At 39.1% G+C, this 21,578-nt stretch overlaps 1 protein-coding gene across 19 annotated transcripts in view; it reads left to right on the forward strand.

Moving 5' to 3' along the window:
* Positions 1 to 21,578, forward strand: part of ARPP21 (cAMP regulated phosphoprotein 21) — a 164,293-nt gene that overhangs the window by 39,141 nt on the left and 103,574 nt on the right. For 17 of the 19 annotated variants that reach the window (XM_061395814.1, XM_061395825.1, XM_061395812.1 and 14 more), the window contains exons 2-9: positions 7,964 to 8,137; positions 9,929 to 10,095; positions 11,541 to 11,582; positions 12,357 to 12,446; positions 16,271 to 16,415; positions 17,878 to 17,956; positions 18,607 to 18,666; positions 19,389 to 19,529. In XM_061395814.1, the coding sequence (XP_061251798.1) occupies positions 9,967 to 10,095; positions 11,541 to 11,582; positions 12,357 to 12,446; positions 16,271 to 16,415; positions 17,878 to 17,956; positions 18,607 to 18,666; positions 19,389 to 19,529 (686 nt within the window). In that variant the 5' untranslated portion in view covers positions 7,964 to 8,137; positions 9,929 to 9,966. Of the gene's footprint in view, positions 1 to 6,221; positions 6,501 to 6,981; positions 7,875 to 7,963; positions 8,138 to 9,928; positions 10,096 to 11,540; positions 11,583 to 12,356; positions 12,447 to 16,270; positions 16,416 to 17,877; positions 17,957 to 18,606; positions 18,667 to 19,388; positions 19,530 to 21,578 lie in introns of those variants that run through there. The other 2 variants (XM_061395816.1, XM_061395813.1) reach the window with 2 other exon arrangements.

Below are 21,578 nucleotides of genomic sequence, written 5' to 3' on the forward strand. Positions count from 1 at the left end.
TAAGTCATGTCTGTCTGTTGGTGACCCCATGAACTGTAGCCTGCCAGGCTCCTCTGTCCATGGGGCTTCCCAGGCAGGAATCCTGGAGTGAGTTGCCATTTGCTGTCAGTATGTTAATACTCAATTTGTAGCCCAGATCCGCCCGACAGAATTAAAACTCTTTTGTTCCTGTGTCTCTTGAAATCTCCCCTGCTCTTCTTGAGATGGCAGCAGCAGATATCCATTTCTAGTAAATCTCTCCTGCCTTTCTCCCTGCCTCATGGGTGTAGAAGTCACTTCCTGCACTCACAGACCTTTAGGCCCACCTTTTAGCTTTTTATTTGAGATGAAGCATCCTTTAATTCCTTTGCTCCCGTGGAGAATCTTTCCATTCTTCTGCCGTCGTGCGGGGGTGGGCGGAGGCAGAGCTGAGGTCATGGGTGGGTAATTTAAACTTCTATGTTGATTGCTTTTGATTAGACATACTGATGGTATTAGCTAGTAATAATTCTGAAAAAGCAACCTTAAGGCTTGAAGTATTCACAGGCGATGGCACCACACATTATCCACTGACATAAGGGAAAATAAAGACACTGTGGCCATGAAAGCCTCTTACTTTTCCCAGATTATAAATGGACAGAACACGAACCTTATCACCATTTCAAAAATCTAACAGAATAATAATTTATCCACTTATTTTTGTTTTTTCTCATTTTCCCTAAGTGTCTATTCTTTTCTTATTTTCTGCAAGAAAGGTTTTAGTAGCCCAAACAGCTCACATTCTGGCACCTATAACTGCGTCACATTTGTTCAGTTTCATTCTTTTTGAAATGACAGATTCTACTTCCGCTTCTTATAGAAATAAAAGACAAAAGTGTTCAGTCAGATGTGCTGAATAAAATTAATATTTATCCCTAGCCTTTTTTTGAAGGGCTTTTCCTCTTCATGATGAATTTGTATAACTTTGAATTCTTTAAGCCACAGTTGAAAATCTGCATTTCGTGATATATCCTCGTCCGATTACAAGGTGTCTCCAGTATACATGTGTGTGTGCTTAGCTGCATCCAACTCTTTGCAACTCTGTGGACTGCAGCCCACCAGGCTCCTCTGTCCATGGAATTCTCCAGACAAGAATACTGAAGTGGGTTGCCACTCCAGTATTGGAGATCCTTCTCCAGGGGCTCTTCCCGACCCAGGGATCAAACCTGCATCTCTTACATTGGCAGGCGAATTCTGTACCACTTCACCACCAGTATACATAAATGGACATAAATAATGGATTATATATCTTTGGCATCTAGATCCGCTGAAAGAGGACATTTTAAAATACTTTATTGAACTAAATTGAGAATACAGAAGTTCTAACATCTGTGAGATTAATAACATTCAAGCAAATGTATCATTTCAATGGATCATCCCCCCTCCCTTCCCTAAAATAGTTTTGTTTGTCCCAGGAGATTATGGAGCAGTGATATTGAGGGAAATATTTAGGGTAAGTGTGTAATGTGGTAGAATTCCTGGAAGGTCTATTAAGAAACCAGAGTTACATGGCATTGTTAGCTATAAGATCCCAGCAGTGTTACTTATGTTCCCAGAAAATTTGCTTTAGTTACACTCAGAAGAAAAAAACAACTTCCCAAGTCTAAGATTCCGGTTCTTTGCTTAAAGATTAGGAAGACATTCATTTCTCAATATTAAACGTGTTCTGGCCCCAGTAGATTCAAATACATTATTCCACATTTTAACAAATATGAGTACACTTTATCTGGGAATCTTGCAGGCATCTGATTCCTGTATGGCCTCTAGAAAGAAGGTACCATGAGCTGTAGAAGTGAAGGAGGAAATTGGGCAGATGGCTAGCCTATAACTTGAGGTCATTCTGATGACTGTGGTTTATAGGCTTTTGGGGGTTTCAAAGAACAATGCCAAGCATGATGTCTAGAGGTCCATGTGTCCATAAAGTGTTAGGGATAATATCAAGAAAGACACGTGCCATTATCAGGCAGACTATTCATGCAGACTCTCTGCAGTATATGAAGATACACTGGCTAGTGGAAGAAGATAGTGGTTCAGGGGAAGAAATGTATCTCTTGAAATACCCTGGAAATTAATGGAACAGATTAGATTCACCTTGTCTATGTTTCTAATAAAGCCCCAGTCACTATAGGAACATGTGGTTTTAAGAAGAGCTCTGATCCTCAGTCTAAATGACAGTGTTTTTGACCCAGCTCTGCCACTATCTGGTTATGGATCTTCTCCAAGACAATGCATTTAGTATCAGCTAGACTGGCTGATTTCAAGGTTCTTGGCAAGACTCTGGTTCTCTGAGTACTCGCACATTTTCTTTGAGTTTGCACATGACTGGAGGTTGGTGACACCACCTTGTATATAGATAAGTCATGCCTAGACAATTAACAGATTGAGGCAAGAAGCATAAGGTGGTGATTACCCTGCATGGCTTATGAAAGTTTGAGACTATTTTAAAATCCTGGGAGTGGTCCCAGGGGTCGCCCAGTCAAACTGAAGTGACCCTCAATGCTTTCTCAGTCTAACGTGGCAGCAGGGCCACTGGCCTTGTGCTCTGTGCTATTTATTTTGGTCAGAAAACTCTCCTTATCTGCCGTTTAAAAAAAAAGTGTGCGAAATACTGAGTCAGTGATGTGACAGAGCGGCTAGCTCCAGCCCTCTCATCCAGATGATTGACAGTGGGTGTTTGTATTGCAGTAAGATGCACCCGGGGTTGTCTTGCAGTTAGAAGTAGTTTCTGTTGCCTTTTGTGGATGAAGACACATTGGCCAAACACACCTTGATTCTAGTAGAGATGCAGTGGAAGAGTCTGAAGATCGTCACATCCTAACCTTTCATCCCTGCAGCTTCCACTTTGGATGGTTAAATAACAAAGCTCGTCTTGCCAAAGACGAGACTGCTAAGATGACCATGAGGAGAAGGAGGATGGTCCTTATTGGGTACCTTTTTGAATCAGCACACACCAAGCAGGTTACATCCACCACACTTGTCCTTACATATATCAGTGTTATCAGTACCCCAGAAGCAGTTTTGTAAAGTAGAAGGCCACTTCCTCTGTCGTTTTCTGCCTTTGGTCTGTTTGTACGTATATTGATTTGTTTCCTTTTAAATCATATTCTAGAAGAAAAGAGTTTTTTAAGTTCTTTCCTGGTGACATATACGTAATATTTTATCATTTTAGTTGCTCCTAAGTATACAATTCAGTGGCATTAAACAGTGAAGCCATCACATCTATACTCACAACTTCTCCATCATCCCCCACAAAGCTCTGTACCAGTTAAACAGTAACCCCTTCCTTCCTTACCTCCAGCTCCTGATAGTCTCTGCTCTATTTTCTGTCTCCATGAATTTGCCTGTTCTAGGTACCTTGTGTAAGCAGAATCACACCACATTTGTTCTCCGTGTCTGACTCATTTTACTAAGAATAATATTTTCAAAGTCCATCCATATTGCAACGTCAATTTCATTCCTTTTTAAGACAGAATAATATTCCATCGTCTGTATACCACATTAAGTTTATCCATTCATCCACTGATGGATACCTTTCGGCCATTGTGAATAATGCTGCCATGAACATTGGTGTTCTAGTCCTAGGTTTCTGGGGTTTTGTGTTTTTTTTTTGATATCCATCTAGGAGTTGAATTACTGGGTCATATGGTAGTTCTGTGTTTAAAAAGGTAGGTTGTTCTTTGTGTTGTTTTTTTTGTTGTTTTTTTTTTGCCTAGTGCTAACTTTTGAAGCAATACCAAGTAAGACCAATTCCTTGTTTTCTGAATGTTTTAAAATAGCATAAGAAAATAGCTATTTGTCCTCCCTAAGTCTTCTCTTGTCTAAACTAAAAATTCAAAATTATGCAACTATTTTTTTGAACCCAAATGTAGAATCTTATGTCAGTCTCTGCTACATTTTGCTTTATTAATTTTATCAACTAGTTCACTCTGTGGGGATATCCAAATATTTATTATGGGACCCAGTACATTATTTCCTTCTCCCAAGTTTATGCCTTTCTTCTTTTGAAATACACTGAGAAAACATTTAAGAATTATAAAACAGAATACATCTTTATCTTCCAGTTGATGACTAATCAAAAAGAGGATGATGAAAATAAAATTGTTTAAATTTTTTCATGTGGATCCATAAGAATTATTTAACTTTTATTATATTCTTTAAAAAAAAAGATTTTTCCTTTTGAGATTGTATTAGCACATCCTTGTACATGGTAGAGATTCCATGAACACTTTTTAGGAAAGTAAAGAATTGAAACATTGTTTTTTTTTTTTTCCTTGGAATGTTTTTATTGAGATCCGACCCCTCTTATTTTTAAAGGCACTTATGATTTTTGTGGTACTGTTCTTATGTCCAAAGCTTTGACATCAGTTATTTGCATTATTGGAAGCCTGATAAATGTTGATGAAGGTTATGTTTGTGTCCAGTTTGCTGTAATAAGAAAAAGTGCTGTTCTTCATATGAATTACTGTATATTTATAAACTGCTTAGCTATCCAAGTTGAAATAAGAATATTCATGTAAAATAATTCTACCCTTAAACCCCTAGTATGAAAATTCCTCTTCTTAAATCTCCTCCTAGGTTCTTCCTCCAAAACAGTTGTCTGGTTATTTTGGCATTTGCATGGGTGGTTCAAGAATCTTACAGAATGCTTGTGCATGGAGTTGACCAAAAGGAGTTTAATGAAAGGATAGAACTCCTGGTTGAGTGTTTCTTATACATGTATATTGAAGGAAAACATTTTCTTTGGGAAAGTAAACTTATGTGAAATTTTCGTATTGACATCTTTCTGTAACCTGGGGGAATATTCAAGCTCACTGAAGGTATTAATCTGTACCTTCTGTTCATGCCTTGATGCCATGGTGGCTCTCATTTCTAAAAGGATTACATTTCAATTACTTTTCTCTCTTTTTAAGTCTTTAAACTTAAACCTTCAACCTATTTTTTTAAAACTTTAACAGAATAACTGCTTTGAGACTAGGATGTGTCTTTGGTTGCTAAGGGGTTGCATTTAAATACCTTTTGCAGCCAATTGACAGATGACTAATATCACAGTTCGCCAGCAGCTTACATTTGCAGAACTGCGACCAGCTAAAAAAAGAAGGAATGGTGTAGAAGCGAGAACCATCTCAATTGTTCACATAAGGAAATCTTGATTATGTTGCTTCATCATAAAGGACCTATAGTGATTTGGGATGAGTCATCCTCTGCTGATTTTGAGTAGAAGGACTGTGACAAAAGTGACTAGTAAAGTGGCCCTCCCAGCTTGCAAATAGAATTTGATGTCCCATTTTAGATATCCTCTGAGAAATAAATCACTGCTAGAATTGGAATCAAACCTCAAGCTTTATTTCTCCACACAACAGCCCAGCGATTAATATATGTAACATGCACACACATAGACAATTAGGACACACCTATTTTGTTGGTGATGATGAAAGACAGAATATTTGGTCTTTTGCATTGTACTTCTCTCTCCCTCTCTTTCTCATCCCCACAAACTCAGCTGCTACTATTTGCAACCCTGCTGCTACTGCTGCTAAGTCACTTCAGTCGTGTCCGACTCTAAAGTCAGCCAAAAAAATAAGAAACAACATGAATAGAATGTGAAATGGTCACTATTGTCCTCATTGTAAATAGCTGCTAGTGTTATTGATCAGTTTCCTATAGCTTGTTCATTGCCTGCCTTTGCTCAATATCACCTCCTAATCTATGGTTAAAATCTTGTAACTGAAAGAACTGCAGTAACTTTTATTTTGTGCATTTGTTGAGTGTCTCCTCTTTTTCTCCCTCCCCCCATACCACAACCACATAACACTTGACACTTGGCCAGAATATCCATTAACCAAATGTTGGATAAAATATATTTGTTAGACATGGTTTTGCCTCTCTGTGTAAAATGGGAGAAATCGGAACAAGTGAAGATTAAATGACAGAGGAAGAGTCGGGTTAGTTAGGGGAACAGAAAAGCTGGACTAGGGTTGATTTCCTGGCAACACTTTCTTAGCAAAGAGAACAATTTTAATCAGTTACAAAAATATTTGTGATCCATATGTTCCTCTCTGCTCGTTCCCATATGCCCATACTCCCTTTTATCTTGGTGGATGATGACTTTATGATTCAGGAATGCAAGAATAATACCTCGCTGGCTTTAGAGCACAGTGCTATTTCCAAACGTGTCCTGGTAATTACGCACACACTATATATCCAGGCTGTTCACGCTCTGAGATGGTTACGTGAATATCAGTTTGTTCTTTCTTCGTGGAAAGAATTATATCTTGCATCCACCTACTGGGGCTGGAATAAGGCATCTAAGGCTTAGATCTGAAAACCGCACGAGCACTTCACCGGCTGGATTAACCCCGCTGTGCAAATAGGAGCATCAGAAAAAGGAGATGGGAAGGCTGCAGTGATCATTGATAACTTCATTCTCTTTGACAAAAGGAAAACAGAAGCCAGAAAGCATTTGGTAAATCCATCCATCACAGGTGCCTCTATTTTAAGACATATTAGATATGTGGCCCGTTGTTTAAATATATCCTAATTTTAAGGCATGTTGACTTCTATTTAATATCAAGTGTTTAGGATGCAAAACTGGTCAAAATTGAAAAATTAAAATTACTGTCGATGACCAATGCATTTTGATTCTAACTTCTTATTTCCTTCGCCAATATGTCCTTAAAAAATAGTTATATAATTTTTAACAGCACAAGAAACACTTTGTACAGCCTTTTTAATAAAGCCGTCAATCAAGCTGGAAAGGATTGACTGTAGAAACGATTGAATTTTCAACAGTTGTTTTCCTCTCACACAACAAATGGAGTCATAACCCAATAGGCTGTTCATCAAGCTGCAGTAAAACCTGATGAGGAGCCAGCTGTGCTCCTGGCGGCTTGGGCGGGGGAGCGAGGGGGGGCCAGGGAGGGTTTCTAAACTTCAGAGTAAATAACTGAGATGCACTGAGCGTTTTCAAAGTCGGGTCTGTGGCGGAACACGTGTGCAGGCTGTTATACTCAGCAGATGTGCGCCAGGGTAGAGTTGCAGCGCTGGGAGAGAGATACAGCTTGGGTTGGGCAAAGGGTATTAGGAATCCGTCTCTGTTTGCATTCAGGCTGTCTTCGCTGCTGCTCCTGGAGGAGTTGCGAGAAAAGGAAAGTGCACGTTCTAGCAGGGATTGTTTTCAACAGGTTCAAAAGTTTGCATGTCTGTTGAATCCCTCCGGCAGGATTGCTTCGCTGTCAAACAGAATACCCAGCTGGTGGTGGCAGTCCTCATGGGGAGGGTGGGGGACCGATTGATGGTGTTCACCCAGCGACGAGAATATTAGGAATTCTTCCTGAACTGTCAGTGGAGGAAAAAAAAGAGCACTCTCAACAATATCATTATGAAAGTTTTCTTTTTCCTTTCTTTGTATTTTTTTTTTCACTTTTACAGCTAATGCCTCATTAAGTCAAAAATCGTTCAACGTGCTTTCTTAGGATAGCTTTCCTAAAGAAAAGAGTCACCAAAAAAAAAACAGTACTCTGGAGATTATATTGATCTATAATTAAGACAAAGGCTGGGGTTAAAAAAGGGAGGCAAGACTTTTTTGCTCTTAGGTGATCTGGACTGTCATGGAGGCAAACACACAAGCTTGTTGTTTTTTTTTTTTAATATAAAGTGCGAGATTTCACTAAAAAAGGTTAAAAATGAAGTGAGTAATCTTCGGCGCATAATGCAATTGTTAATTTTAGCTCGTTGCGTGGGTGCCGCTCTTGACTTGAACAGCCGGCTGGAGCCTTCATTAGAGAAGAAGCAGGCAGCTTGGGACAGGTGGAGTGGATCAAGCCGTGAACGTGGTTTGCTGGAGGCCGGTCATCAGTGTTAGGAACCCAGTCTTGTTTGTTTAGTCCTTTGCCCCTACCATGATTATTGCCATTATCGTTACTGTTGACTTTTCGTCTTTTTTCAGGTGGATGATGTGTCAGACCGTGTAAGGGAATCACATGGAGATGGGCGTTTTGAACTGTTAATGGGGACATGGGACTCCCGTTGTCTCTGATCCCACGTGTGGATTTTCCCAGCGAAGAAGGACAGAAGCCGCTCCTAAGTTGCCAAGACCGGCAGCCGGACTCCTGCACGAAAGGTAAAGAGCTGTCATCGGATGGCTATCACTTCATCTGTATGTTTTCCTCAGTCTGTAAATGTGCATGTTTGCATGGAACAGTTCCTGAAAGGCCACCCAAACAGACAGCATCTGTATAAGGGATTCAGCTGGCTCAGAGTTTGTAAAATTAGAGCTCAATTTGTGCATTTCATTTTTTAAAAAAAATCTGGTCACGATCTGTTTTTGATTGAAATGCTCCAGGAAAAAAAGTTAGGGCAACAGAAGTCCTGTCTCCTCCCCCGACTCAGTACGTTGAGAAACAAACTGTTTGCTTTGAGAAACAGAACTTTTTATTTGGTTAACTGCATCTCTCCCCTGTGTCACTGAAATATGAGAGATCTGTCGGGTACACTGAAGGGAATATCCTCAAACCTCCTCAAACCTCTGAGCCTTGCTCACTGGCCCCTCACAAACTCCATCATCCCTGATGAAAACTTTTCCTTTTCCATCCCCACAATCCTTTGCCAAGTGAGCCTGTGTTTTTTTAACAGTATCATTAAATACCATCTGTCCTATCATGGTAGGTCTTAGCATATTTGCAACAGAAATTACTGTGTTATTAGATTTTTCTCATGCTTCCTATGTCCACTTGGAAATAAAGTTACTGAATTAGTATATGGTACTTAAACACTCCCAGATAAACATATCAAGACACTGATATGTCCATTAATAATTACTGTTGTAATGACTGGGAACAGGGCAGTCATTACTTGGGAATTTTTGTGAAAGAAGTGACTTTCTAGGCTACAAGGTCTTTCTGTCTTTTATTTTTTCTTTTTTCCTTCCTTCCTTTCTTCTTTTTTCCTGTCCTTTTTTTTATTTCCTTCTTTCTTTCCTCTTTTTTTTCCCTTTCCTTCCTTTTTCTCCTTTTTTCTTTCTTAAAAAAAAAAAAACTGAGGAGGAAGTAAAAGCTGAATTACTCATGAGCCTCATTTGACAGCACATCAGAAGGGGAACTGTCAGGGGCTTTATGGAGGTAGGGAGAAAAAAATACTAATAACAGGCTTATACTTAGAAAAGTCATTTCTAGCATCTGTGTAGTCATCTCTTATGAGCCTGGAGCATCAGAGTTCAGTTTTGATAACTTCATTGGAGCTCCCTGCCTGAGAGTTACTTCCGAAGGATCTCCACAGCACCAGCCACTGACAGGGGCTGGGGGAGAGCTTCTGCTTTTAATAGTATCTCTGTCAGTTTGAAGTCTGAAGTCCCTGATGGTTTATTGCCATATTGGGATCCTGTATGTATTCTGAATTATTACCTCTTACATTGGTTTCTCCCCCTGTAGAGTGTACTGAATCCCTTAGACCCAGGAAGGTATGTCTATGGTTGAAACTTGCAAATCATTTGTGAGTCATCTTAGAGATGCTGTAGAACAGGTACCACCTCCCAACTCGGAAGCGGAGGAAGAGTTGGGGAAATACTCTCTTTTTCTTCTGCTTCCATTTTGGAGTGGAGCATAGGAACCGGGAGGTGTGTGGGACTTGGGTGTCTCAGTTTAAGATGTATTGATCCACCCTGACAGCAAGGTGTATTGATAGGAGCGTGTGTATGTGTGTGTCAAGGGTCGTGGATTGAGTGACCAAATCTGCTCTTGGTGTTTGTCTGGGGTCCTTGATTTGGTCTTGTTTTATTCTCTTTCGGTGCAATTGGCAGGGAGGCTGGAGTTGCTCATTTGATTTTGAGAACAAAGGGAAGAATCCAGTATCTCAACCATAATGGTCAAGACTTCACCCTGCGCTGACTTTACTTTCTGATGTCTTCACCTTATAGGGTGTCAAACCTTGTGATTTTAATTTGCATCTGGGAGAATGTCTGAGCCAGGAGACCTGAGTCAGACCATAGTGGAGGAAGGTGGGCCTGAGCAGGAGACGGCCACTCCGGAGAATGGTGTGATTAAATCTGAAAGTCTGGACGAGGAGGAGAAACTGGAATTACAGGTGAGCCTGGAGAAATCCCATTTGTCATACTGCTGTGTGCACCCCTTTCTTTCATTTTGAAGATACTCTGAAGGTTTGTTTGTCTTCTTGCTTGTAAAGAGTTTGACTAGTAAAATGAACATGTGTAATCATGTCCAACTCTTTGAGACCCCATTGACCAGAGCCCCCGAGGTTCCTCTGTCCATGGGATCCTCCAGGCAAGAATACTGGAGTGGGTTGCCATTTCCTCCTCCAGGGGATCTTCCTGACCCAGAGATTGAACCCACATCTCCCTGCTGCATTGGCAGGCAGATTCTTTATCACTGAGTCACCTGGGAATCCCAAGTTAAATGAACAGAAAATTCATAAAACAAATCTTCTCTTTTCCCATTTATTAGTCCTTTTTTTCTGACTAAACATTACATTCTGGTCAAAATGCCCTTTGAAATAGTATGTGTATGTATATATATATATATATATATATATATACACACACACAAAGAACATATTTAATGACTGAATTTTCCCACAGCTTCTCCATATTAATTTCCAGACCACCTCAAGGAGTTTGTGGAGGGCTTCTGCTGAGGCAGCTTTATACTAGCTGAGTTTTAAAAATAGATTTGTATTCCATGAAAAGAGGAAGGGTCAGCTCATGACAGACCAAGAAATATCAAAGACATGAGCTCTGTTGACCTTCTTGCGCAGGCTAAGCATCGATTCTTATCAGCAGAAAAGCTTAGAATTCCCAGCCAGGAAGAGAGAATGCCCTGGAAGAGGCAGGGGACAGTTTGGGGGTGATTCAGAGTACTCAACAAGTGATATGTTTAAGTGGTCAGGATTTATGAGAGAAGGAGATTTGGTAGAGGGAAAACAAACTAGACTTGTAAATAACCTGTATTGATTTTCTGTGAACCAAACTACAAAAGTGTTAACTGTTTTTATGTCATAAATGCACAAAGGCAGATAATGGCATAATGGCCAAATGACCTCAGGGCCAGCCTTTGCCTTCCCCAACAAGCTTCTGTGGGGGCTTCCCTGGTGGCTCAGATAGTAAAGAACCTGCCTGCCAGTGCAGGAGATGTAAGAGACACTGGTTCAATCCTCGGTTCGGGAAGATCCCCTGGAGAAGGAAATGGCAACCCTTTCCAGTATTCTTGCCTGGAGAATCATGTTAACAGAGGAGCCTGGCGGGCTACAGTCCATAAGGTCACAAAGAGTCAGACACAGTGGAGCGACTAAGCATGCATGAGCTTCTGTAAGGAGGGAAGGAGAAAAGCTAAATGGTCAAAAGTTTTGGGGGAGCAAGGGCAGGAATCCTCCTCCCCCATGGTTATAATGCCTGATTGCTGTTGTTATTTATTTTTCAACTCTAGTGACATCTTTTTCTCTCTCTGTCCCCCCCACTTCCCTCTCCTGGTTGTTGGTTGTTTGTTTGTCTGTTTGATTTTGTTTCTAACATACAGAGGCGGCTGGTGGCTCAGAACCAAGAGAGAAGAAAATCCAAGGTAGGGTTCTGGAGTTCTGCGTTGACCTGATATCCATGTCACATAGGGGTAGAGGGTTTGCCAAGGAGGCACAGGGTTGTATGTAGATCTTGGCTGCCCCCATGCTGCCTGTGTTTAATGTGGTCGTGTTGACACTGCTCTTTCTTTCTTGCTCTGTGTGCTTTTTAATTAGAGCATTTAGGGTTCACATAGCTGCAGTGTATATATATTTGATCCTGGCAAATTTGACAGTGCTTTACAAATGAATCGCTGCTCATTTTTTTCATTTTAAATCAAATTTGGGGGAAATTTTTTTGTATGTCCAATTAGTTTCTGCCTTGAAGTAAACAGGTTCTGATGTTTAGGATACAGTCTTCAACTTTTAACATATTTTCTCAGTCAGATCACTTTCAAATCCAGTTTTAGTAGAATCCATCTGTGTTGTCTTTTCTTCCTTGCTTGTACATTCTTTGCATGTTCCCAGTGCGATGGGCAGTTTGCTAAGAGTTTTCTTTAAATATATTCTTCCATGCTCTCCTCCCCCTGCATCGCCGTCAACACAGATCTGATGCTTTGAGCCAAAGTAGACGCTTTGTTCCCATCAGCCTAGGGGTCCAAGACTTGGAACCAGTGTAGACAGCCCTGAGCTATGGATTTGAAGCTGGCTTTTAAAAATTTCGATTTGGGAATGTCCAGAGAAGGTGGAGATGTTTTGACAGCCTGAGTTTATTTCCTGGTTGTTTTTTTTTTTTTCCCTTTATTTTCCTTTCCTTCCCATTTCTTTCGCCTCCCCAGTCAGGAGCAGGAAAAGGTAAATTGACTCGCAGCCTTGCTGTCTGTGAAGAGTCCTCGGCCAGACCAGGAGGGGAAAGTCTTCAGGACCAGGTATACGCCCTGTCTTTATGGGTCATGGGGGAACGGGACCCACTTGGTGTGCATGAGGATTCATTTGGCATTAAACAGTGTTTTGGGGGGAGCACAAACTAGTTGAAGAAGGACAAAGTCCAGCTTCCTCCCCCGTTTCTGAGACACCCTAAATTAGTTGAACAGTCTCAAAGTATTACATTTGTTTTTTTTCCAGACCCTCTGAATACTGCACATGGAAAGGAATTCAAAAGAATTTAGATTAAAATGTAAGCACGGTCGTGCTGCTATTCCTCAAAGGCTCTCTCTTGATCAGACTGAACCAAATACAGTCCTAAGTACCACGTCTCCTCCCTTAGTGGAGAGTCTTGCACTTGCCTATAAAAACACAAATTTTGGCTCTTAGGAAGTTTCAGAAATAGTGAATAAGGTGCATTGAGCTTTGGACACATACTTTTAGGGCCTTTGGTGGAGATTTCTCACTACCGGAAAAATAGTCCAGAAATAAATCTGAGATGAATGTGAATTTAAGTTAATATTATTAATACTTTGCTGCACATCCTTACACCTAATTTTTGCTCCTTACAGCAAGGCTGTTCAGCTCTAAAAATTCAACTTCCAACAAAACTCTTCACATGGTATTTATTTTTGTTTGCCTTTCAGGCATCATATTCGCTTTTAGAAAAATGGTCTTGCTGTTAAAATTTTTCCTTGTTTTATCAGAGGCTGAGAACAGTCAGGACAAAAGTAAAATGATTGATCTGAACTCAGAGGAGGAAAAATTAAGTTAGCATTATTTTGAGGGGCTGTGTTTTGCCTTTCTCTTTATAATTTCATTAAAATTCTCAAAATTTTCCTCTTGGATACAGAGAGCGTTGAGAGCACTTTCTTTCAAAGGACCAAAAATAAATTCCTCGTAGATTTCATCCTTAGAGTATTTTTTCCCCCAGCCTCATTTCCTTAACCTGCCGCCCATGTCGTACGCCAAGGGCGAGCTAGCTTTCAGTAGCCATCACTATGTTTTATACAAGTTTTATTTTCCTTGGGCTCTGAGAAACGTGTGGCTTTTGTTCAGCATTTTATTTGTGCTTCTTTTTTGTTTGGAGATTTAAAAGGGGGAATGAGGCGAATATCACAGCTTATATCATTCAATGTGGATGGATGGCTTGTGATGTAATGCACACAATACATGTTAATTCTGCAGAATGACAGACTCTGAGAGAAATAATGCCCCAGTGGTCCCCTACTCCGAATGCCAGGCAGAAGAACACAGCCTTTATAGATTTCATCTGATTTTTTAATCCTATTTGATGAGGTACTGGGAGGAGGTTTTTTTTCAAGTGATCATCTGTATCATTGTACCCACCCTGGACTTAAGACTAGGTTACTCCTTGCAATTGGAGCAGAGAAATAAGAGGCAAATGGTACTTTGCTCCTGCTGGCCCCATGCTGAGTAACTTGAGACTAGCTTTGTAGGAATTAGAACTTGCAAGCCTTCCTTGGGACTGGCTGAGGAGGTGGGAGCAGGGCCCGCCCCCCACACCCCCTCACACACATATAAGCAAGTGGCCATGCTGCTCTTTTAGAGAATAAAGAAGCAGACCTTTGAGCTTGTATCCAATGCCTGCATTAGGTACCACCGGCACTTAACAACATGTGGGAACTGAATCCCCGACAACACTGGCCGAAGTGTACGGCATACGGATTGTATGGCTCCCCCAATGTGTGTGTATTCACAGTATTTGGAAAACTGCCTTCATTTTCCTGTGTGGGAAAAAACTTTTGCTACCTGTATTACTTGATCTCAGACCCATAGCAGATGGTTCAGTCTGTCCTTAAGTTAAAGGAAGTGTTTTCTTTTCTAATGTTATACTCTTTACCTATCAGTGTATTGCTGCAACTTGAATCATTCTTTTCCTGTTGTTGGAGATAAAGTTATCCTGTACTGATGTATTTAACACTTGTATTTTATTATTGAGCATATCAATAAAAATATTAAAAAAGAACAGATTGTTTTTTACCAACTCTATAGCACTTCGTGTGTTCTTTCAACACCATAACGTGTAGAAAAGGCACGTGGCAGGAATTTGTACATTTTAAAAAAAAAAATAATATCCTTTAGCCTCTGCTGTCGCATTCATATTTCCAAGCCTCTTTGATTTTAGATTTAAACTTGCCGAGGCTGGATGGATCAATCAGTTTTGAAGAAGTAATGAGACCACTTCCTGACCTGGGACCCTCGCTTTCCTCTCCTGACCCACTGTCAAATCGATTCTTCCCCACTCGAAACAAAAATGTTCCAGCTTTTTCCTTAGCAAGTGGAAGCAAACTGTAACACCAAAGTCTGCCTGAATCTTTGCAGACTAAGACATTTCTGTCCCAAGTGCTGTGATAAAAGACCTTATTATCAGATTACACTCAGTTTTGTATATGGCCATCCCCGGGATAAACATGTGGATATCAGAAAACCCGGCTAAGATAACTATTTACCATGAGAATGTGTTTTAATGCATCCTCTATATCATACAGCTTTCCAACCATGGTGACTTTTTATTCCAGCCCAGAATACACAATAGAGCCCCTCCCCAAAAAGAAACTTGCCATTGGAGGACTTTGGTTTTCTGTTTGTCAGATCAGCTAGGTTTACCAAGAATCATTAAGAATCCCAGTTTGGCCATAATTTGAGGATGTAGAGACATCAGTTTAGTCACATGTAGAAAAGTCTTAGTTTAGTTTTCAGTGGGAAACACTATTAGTCATTGGGAATATTTTTTCCCCTGCATCATAAATGTTAATGTCGCCAGTGGAAGAAAGTTTTCCCATTAGATGATCTCTTACATAAGAACCAGTGGGCTTAATGTTGGCTCATTTGTCATAGTTTTAATCATAGCATAGTTTTTTCATAAAACTGAAAAACATAATTTGGCTCATTCTTCTTCAAAACAGTGAACATACTATCATCCAAATGGCTGATATATGAGTTCATATGAAATGATCTGTTTCAGTACAAAATCAATAAATACAAAAGTGGATCCAGTCCAAATACTGTAAATGGTCAACCAAGCATTAGTTCAAGAGACTCTTACATCTTGAAAGGATTCACTGATACTAGAATTAAAATAATATTAAATATTTATATTTAATTGATGGAAAATAGAGTCCTATTTTCTACCTTTTCCAAAAGGCAGTGCTTATTGTAAGTTTTAATGCTTTATTAATAGCTTTTGTAAGCAACATAGGGTAACCCATATCTAGGATTCCTTCAATTCTGTATTTTTATTTTTCATAGTGATAGAAATCAGTATTTATGTGGCTCTGAAACAACATTTTAATTGTAAATGGGCTATTATAGCCTGTATTTATGTCTGTTTTTTCCTGTAATTATGATTCATGTAATATCTGTCTGTCTGTGCTTGTGCCAATTTTTTCTGTTCAAGGAATTATATAAAAGGACTTGCAGAAGCCTCTTTTTTATGTTAATTTTTAAGACATGATCGTAGCTGTGATGCAAACTTATTGATAAAGAAATTTTTCCTAAGTGTTTAAAAATAAACCTATAGAGAAAATAAGAGTTGTGATCTACAGGAATTTAGCTTGCTTGCGGTTAATAGTCACAAGGCAAAGTTTTAGTACTAGCTCCTTCTCATGACCTTCCATTGACCTCCAAAGTTAATTCATCTTAAAGAGCAATTATTTTTCTGACAGGTATAATTTTTTTACCATTTAAGAAAAAAAAATCTGTACCTGGCTTTCATTTTCCTGTTCTTAATAATCTCTATGCAAAATGGAAACCAGACAGAGATTCTTAAATCTGGCCCTAAATTATTATATTTTTTCCCCAACAGGAATCAATTCATTTACAGCTTTCCAGTTTTCCCAGCCTGCAAGAGGAGGATAAATCTAGGAAAGATGACTCTGAAAGAGAAAAAGAAAAGGATAAAAACAAAGATAAAACCTCTGAAAAACCCAAGATCAGAATGTTATCAAAAGGTGAATGTGAAAAATGTTTCCTTAACTTACTCAGTTTATATATAACTAGTTACAGAATACATTCTAGACTTTACACAAATATCACCTCCCACCAAAATTTGCATAAAATTTTATATGTGTATGTATGTGTGTGTGTGTAAAAGATGATGTCAACTTGATTTTTTTCTGTTCATGGTGTCATTTTTGTGTATCTAAAAAGATTATTTTTAGGATCACATATTTCTTTGGATATTCATTTGGATCTATTTTTGAGAAGTTTGTACAAGGGAGTGAATATAAATCTGTTCCTAATTCAGATTTATTAGTACAGTTAATTTGAATTGATGAACAGTAATGGTACCCAGTTTTATATCTTTTAAGTTTCATGCTTATCTTAAAAGACAGATAGTGAATTGGCAATTCTCAGTTGATAAGTGGTAAGTGGTGTCCCCAGAGCGCAGATGTATATGTCAATGTCAGTGGAACACATATTAACATTTTATCTGAACTAAATGAATTTGGTCTCTGCAACCCATATACTGCCCCGTCATGTTTCATGTAAAATATACACACTTCTACTTCAGGAAAAATTTCTTCCCCAAAAGTCATTCCTTATAAAACCACAAAGCTACAATCCAGACTTTTCAACTTGTTGCCTTACATATAATTATACAAAAGTAAAACAAACAAACAAAAAAGAAAGCAAAAGTAAAAACAAAATTAAGTTGATATGAAGAATTCCATGAATAAACAGATTGGCAATAGACTTAATTTTTTTTAAATACCTGAGACAGTATAAGGCATTTGATCAGCTGAGAGATGACAACTACTTCACATATGCTCCATAACCACAGATCTGCTTAAAATGATTGTCTCAGCTGCTGAACATCTAAAAACCAAGGTGTATCTGAGAGTAAACAAGTACAGCTTCCTAAGATGGCTTTAGAAATTAAGCTTTAGACAGCATCAAAAGACTTGAAAGACGTGGAAATATTTAATGCCCTCCTATATTTTGTATCAGTTAATATTTAGACAGTTTTACAACAGAGCATTCAGTTTTTGCCTTCTCCATTTTAAGAGAAAGAGGGTTCCATGGTATCTCAAGCTCTTGAGAGTTCTCTCTGTGGGTTGGGAGTACCCATCACTGCCATGGAGAGGTCATGCCCTTGCTGATTGACAGCCCAAAATGAACTCATGACATCTGACTCCGCCCACCCACCCACCCAGACCGTGCCCACTTCCTCTCCTATGACAGCTAGGTCTTTCCACACTGGAAATCTACTGGGTGTTCTTAATCCCCGAATCTAATTTTCATCCTGATTTAATGTTGCCAGGTTGCTAGTTTCGTAACATGTGCCTCTAACACCAGTAGATTCACCTAAAGTTTGCCTGAGCGTAAGGGAAAAGGGAAAGGCTGGGAAAACCCTTTTCAGCCCTCCTCCCACTGCCCTTTCTCATAACTCCGTCCTGCTGTTTGTTTCAGATTGCAGCCAAGAATATACGGATTCTACAGGCATAGATTTACATGAGTTTCTGATTAACACATTAAAGAATAATTCCAGGTAAATCATTAAGTAAATCTTGTTTTTAGAGGAGTCAAGTAGAATGTTACAATAAAGTCATTCATGCAAACACTTCTAAGAGGGAAGCTGTAGAAGGCTGAGTCCATCTCTGATGTCTTAAACTGTCTCTTGTATTTTCTCTTTTCTGCTAATAGTTTTCATGTTTATGTTTTTAGCTAGTCTTAATTCCTGGGTACTTGTCCAGTGAATAAATTATAGTTTACAAGTTCTGCTTTTCTGGTCACAAAGAGATACTTATTAAGGGGGAAAATAGAGAGAATGAGAAGCAATGTCAAATATGCTTCAGGGCAGCTATTGAACCAACTATTTGGGCTTAGCTTTGTTAAAGTTTCCTATTAATTTAAAATATACAATTTACTTGGTGTGTTTTATGGGCCTAATACTTTGCATGTCTTAATTAACATTAAAAACTACAAAGCTTTCAATGGCAGAACATACTTAACAGATGAGGAATCACCTTAAGGAGAATGGAATTACAGATAGTTTGACATCACATTTCAGAGAACAGTTAGATGCCGATTTGTAGCTACGTAGATTTAAACAATTTTCCCATACATGTAAATGAAACTGTTAAGTCTTTGGGAATGGACAGTCCATAAAGCCTTTTCATTTTAACATTTATTTTGCAGAGACAGGATGATACTCCTGAAAATGGAGCAGGAAATTATTGATTTCATTGGTGACAACAAGTATGTTGAATCGCAGTGCCGGTTAATGAATCTGATGTGTCTTGGTTTGCTGTATGGGTTTAATCACTCATTCTGGAAAGATTTAGGGGTAGATAAAACATTATTTAATATGTTTGCTGACTCATTAAATAGAGATGCTGTTGGAGTTAGGAGCTATGTGCTGATGGGAATTGTTGCTTGGGTCATGTGTAGTCCTGCTTGTTAAATTCCGGACAAAATGGCTATAAACAGGAGACCACTGATTAGCATTGAGTAGCAGTAACAAGAAGCGACCCTTTTCGTTTTTATTATAGTTTTTTAATGGGCTCCAGCTGGCTGTAGTCAGTTATGCCTGGAAATAAATGTGCTGCTTTCAGTGTCAACCGTGTAGTGACATCTCCAGATAGACATCTGCAGTCCCCTATTATGTCTGTCATTGTGGCTGCGCCTGGCTCTGTGGATAAGGTCTCCTGGACTAAAACAGAATATACTTTCCAGCAAACATTGAGTTCCCTGTGGTCTGAGAAATGCACAACTCTGAAACAAAAACACTTATTGTACTTTAATCAATACATCTATAAGTGGAAAATTGGTCTGGAAATGAGAACATTGAGTGATGCCAGGAATGAAATAAGCTTAATGGTTCGGATGAAAAAGAAACGGTTTTATGTGTGTGTCTCTCAAATGTACTACGGGCCAGAAACGAAGATGCTGATAGTGCTGTTTCTTGTGTTCTGTTCCAGTAATCATTATAAAAAGTTTCCTCAGATGTCATCCTACCAGAGGATGCTTGTCCATCGCGTGGCCGCTTACTTTGGGCTGGATCACAACGTGGACCAAACAGGGAAATCGGTCATCATCAACAAGACCAGCAACACGAGAATGTAAGCCCCTTCTCTGTGTTTATTTAGCATTTTCTCTTTCTCTCGTGGATTCATTTATAAGAACGCAGTATACAGTTCAAAGTACATGGCATTTCAAATGTACAGTGTTATTTATCTCTTGCTCTTCTCAACAATAGTGGCATTTATCTATAGAAGATTGTGGACCAGGAAAGTTGATAAAATTTAGGCTGTAAAGTGTATTTATTCCCTGATCTGTTACGTAGCTCCTGAAACACAATTTTCTTCTTTCCATTAGTAATCCATGTGGTTATATACCAAACATGGAACATGTTATGTCAGCTATAACTCTGATTAAAAATAACAGACATTTAAAAACAATAACATATATAGGATAATTACTCTTTTCTTTCTTTTTCTGATGTCAAGACATTGATCTTACTGTGGTTTATAGAATAACAAAACTCCAAACTGGGAGACAGTAGTCCGGCCTCTAAGACCCAATTCTTTTACTTACTACCTGGGTGATTTGAGATAAGTCCTGTAAAATGTGCCCTCTCAGGTTTTTTTCACTTATAAAATCAGAGTTTTTTGAGCCAGATAATATCTAAGTTCTGGCTCTACAAGCAGGTTGCTTGTTTGGTTTTGCTTCTTTCAATAATTGTTTGCTTCTATCTCACTATGTTTACAATGAGTGGTCATTTGCTTTAGAAACTTCGAACTGTGTCTGTTGAACCCACCTCTCCTTGAAGCGCAGGCCATTTTTATAGCACAGTCACATTAAACTGAAAAGCTGTCCTCATATAAAGCAATTTCTTAAGACATTTGTTTGGTAAATTGTGCACATTGCGTGGTTTGTTAGGAATGCCATGTCACTGAAGGGAACTTTTGTGTCAAGCACAGCAGGGTGGCTCAGACATCAGTTTCTGTTCTCTGGAGGCTGGGGCTTGTTGGGGTGGAGATGATGATGCCCCTTCTCTGCTCAAGGCTCAGTCTGTGTTGAGCAGAATGAGTGTGAAGGTCATAGTCGGGAGAACTCAAGCTGGGAGATCCGGGGCTACTGAGATTGGCTATTATCTCAGGGACACTGAGAGCTTCTCTTCTCTGGACTTCAGATTATTTATTTATCTGCAGGAGAGAGTTTGGAATGGTTATGTTTAAAGGCCCTTGAGCTTCAGAAGTCTTGGGTCCTGGTGGTTGCATTTTATTGTGAGGGCAAAACACATCTTAAAATTTATCAACTTTCCACTTTATCTGATTGTTGGCACATGGACCTCCTATTTTGAACAGGAGTAGGACTGGAAGGTCACTGTCCTTTAATCCTTCCCTCTCTATTAAATATGCCTAGTTGTTGCTGTTGTTTTTCATTCTTCATTCTGGTTTTTCTTATGATTTTCAGATACTATAACGCAGGCACACACTGACTGCAGACTAGGCAAGCATTGCTGTCCTTTTAATTCTTTCTCTATAAGGCCATAAGAGACGTGGGAAAGCCCAGAGATCAAATAGATTGATGTGGTTTCACCTAGGAGAGACAGTGCATTTATGTTTAATTCACCCTGATTTTGCAGTCGCATAGTCATAAATATTAATACACATGTTTGAGACCTGTTTCCTTGTCAAACAGTTTTTGAGAAAATAAAACACTCTTTGTATAAAGGCTCTTGGTGACTCAGCAATGGCTCTAAACTTGCAATCAGTTTGATATAGTAGTCACTAGTTACATATGGCTATTTAAATTTTAAATTAATTATTGAAATATAATTTAAGCTGCAAGATTCAATTCCTCAGTCAGGCTAGCCATATTTCAGGTGCACCTATTAGAGAATATACAGAACATTCCCTTTATTTCAGAAAGTTCTGTAGGTCCAATCTTCTCAGAATCCTTGTGACTCTTGCAAGTTTCCAAATACCACTGGAGAACATAATTTGTCCCTTAAAACTTTTCTTTTCTGCTAATGAGCATCATATAATCAGACTTCTTCACTTGCAAAAGAACACTAGCTTTTTTTTTTTTTTCCTTTAATGACCAATTTCCAATAGATGGCACATGTTTATGCCTTGAGGAAGAGCAGAAGAACTTGAGCAGGG

The sequence above is a fragment of the Bos javanicus genome, chromosome 22, assembly GCF_032452875.1.
Source record: "Bos javanicus breed banteng chromosome 22, ARS-OSU_banteng_1.0, whole genome shotgun sequence".
NCBI classification, from domain to species: Eukaryota; Metazoa; Chordata; class Mammalia; order Artiodactyla; family Bovidae; genus Bos; species Bos javanicus.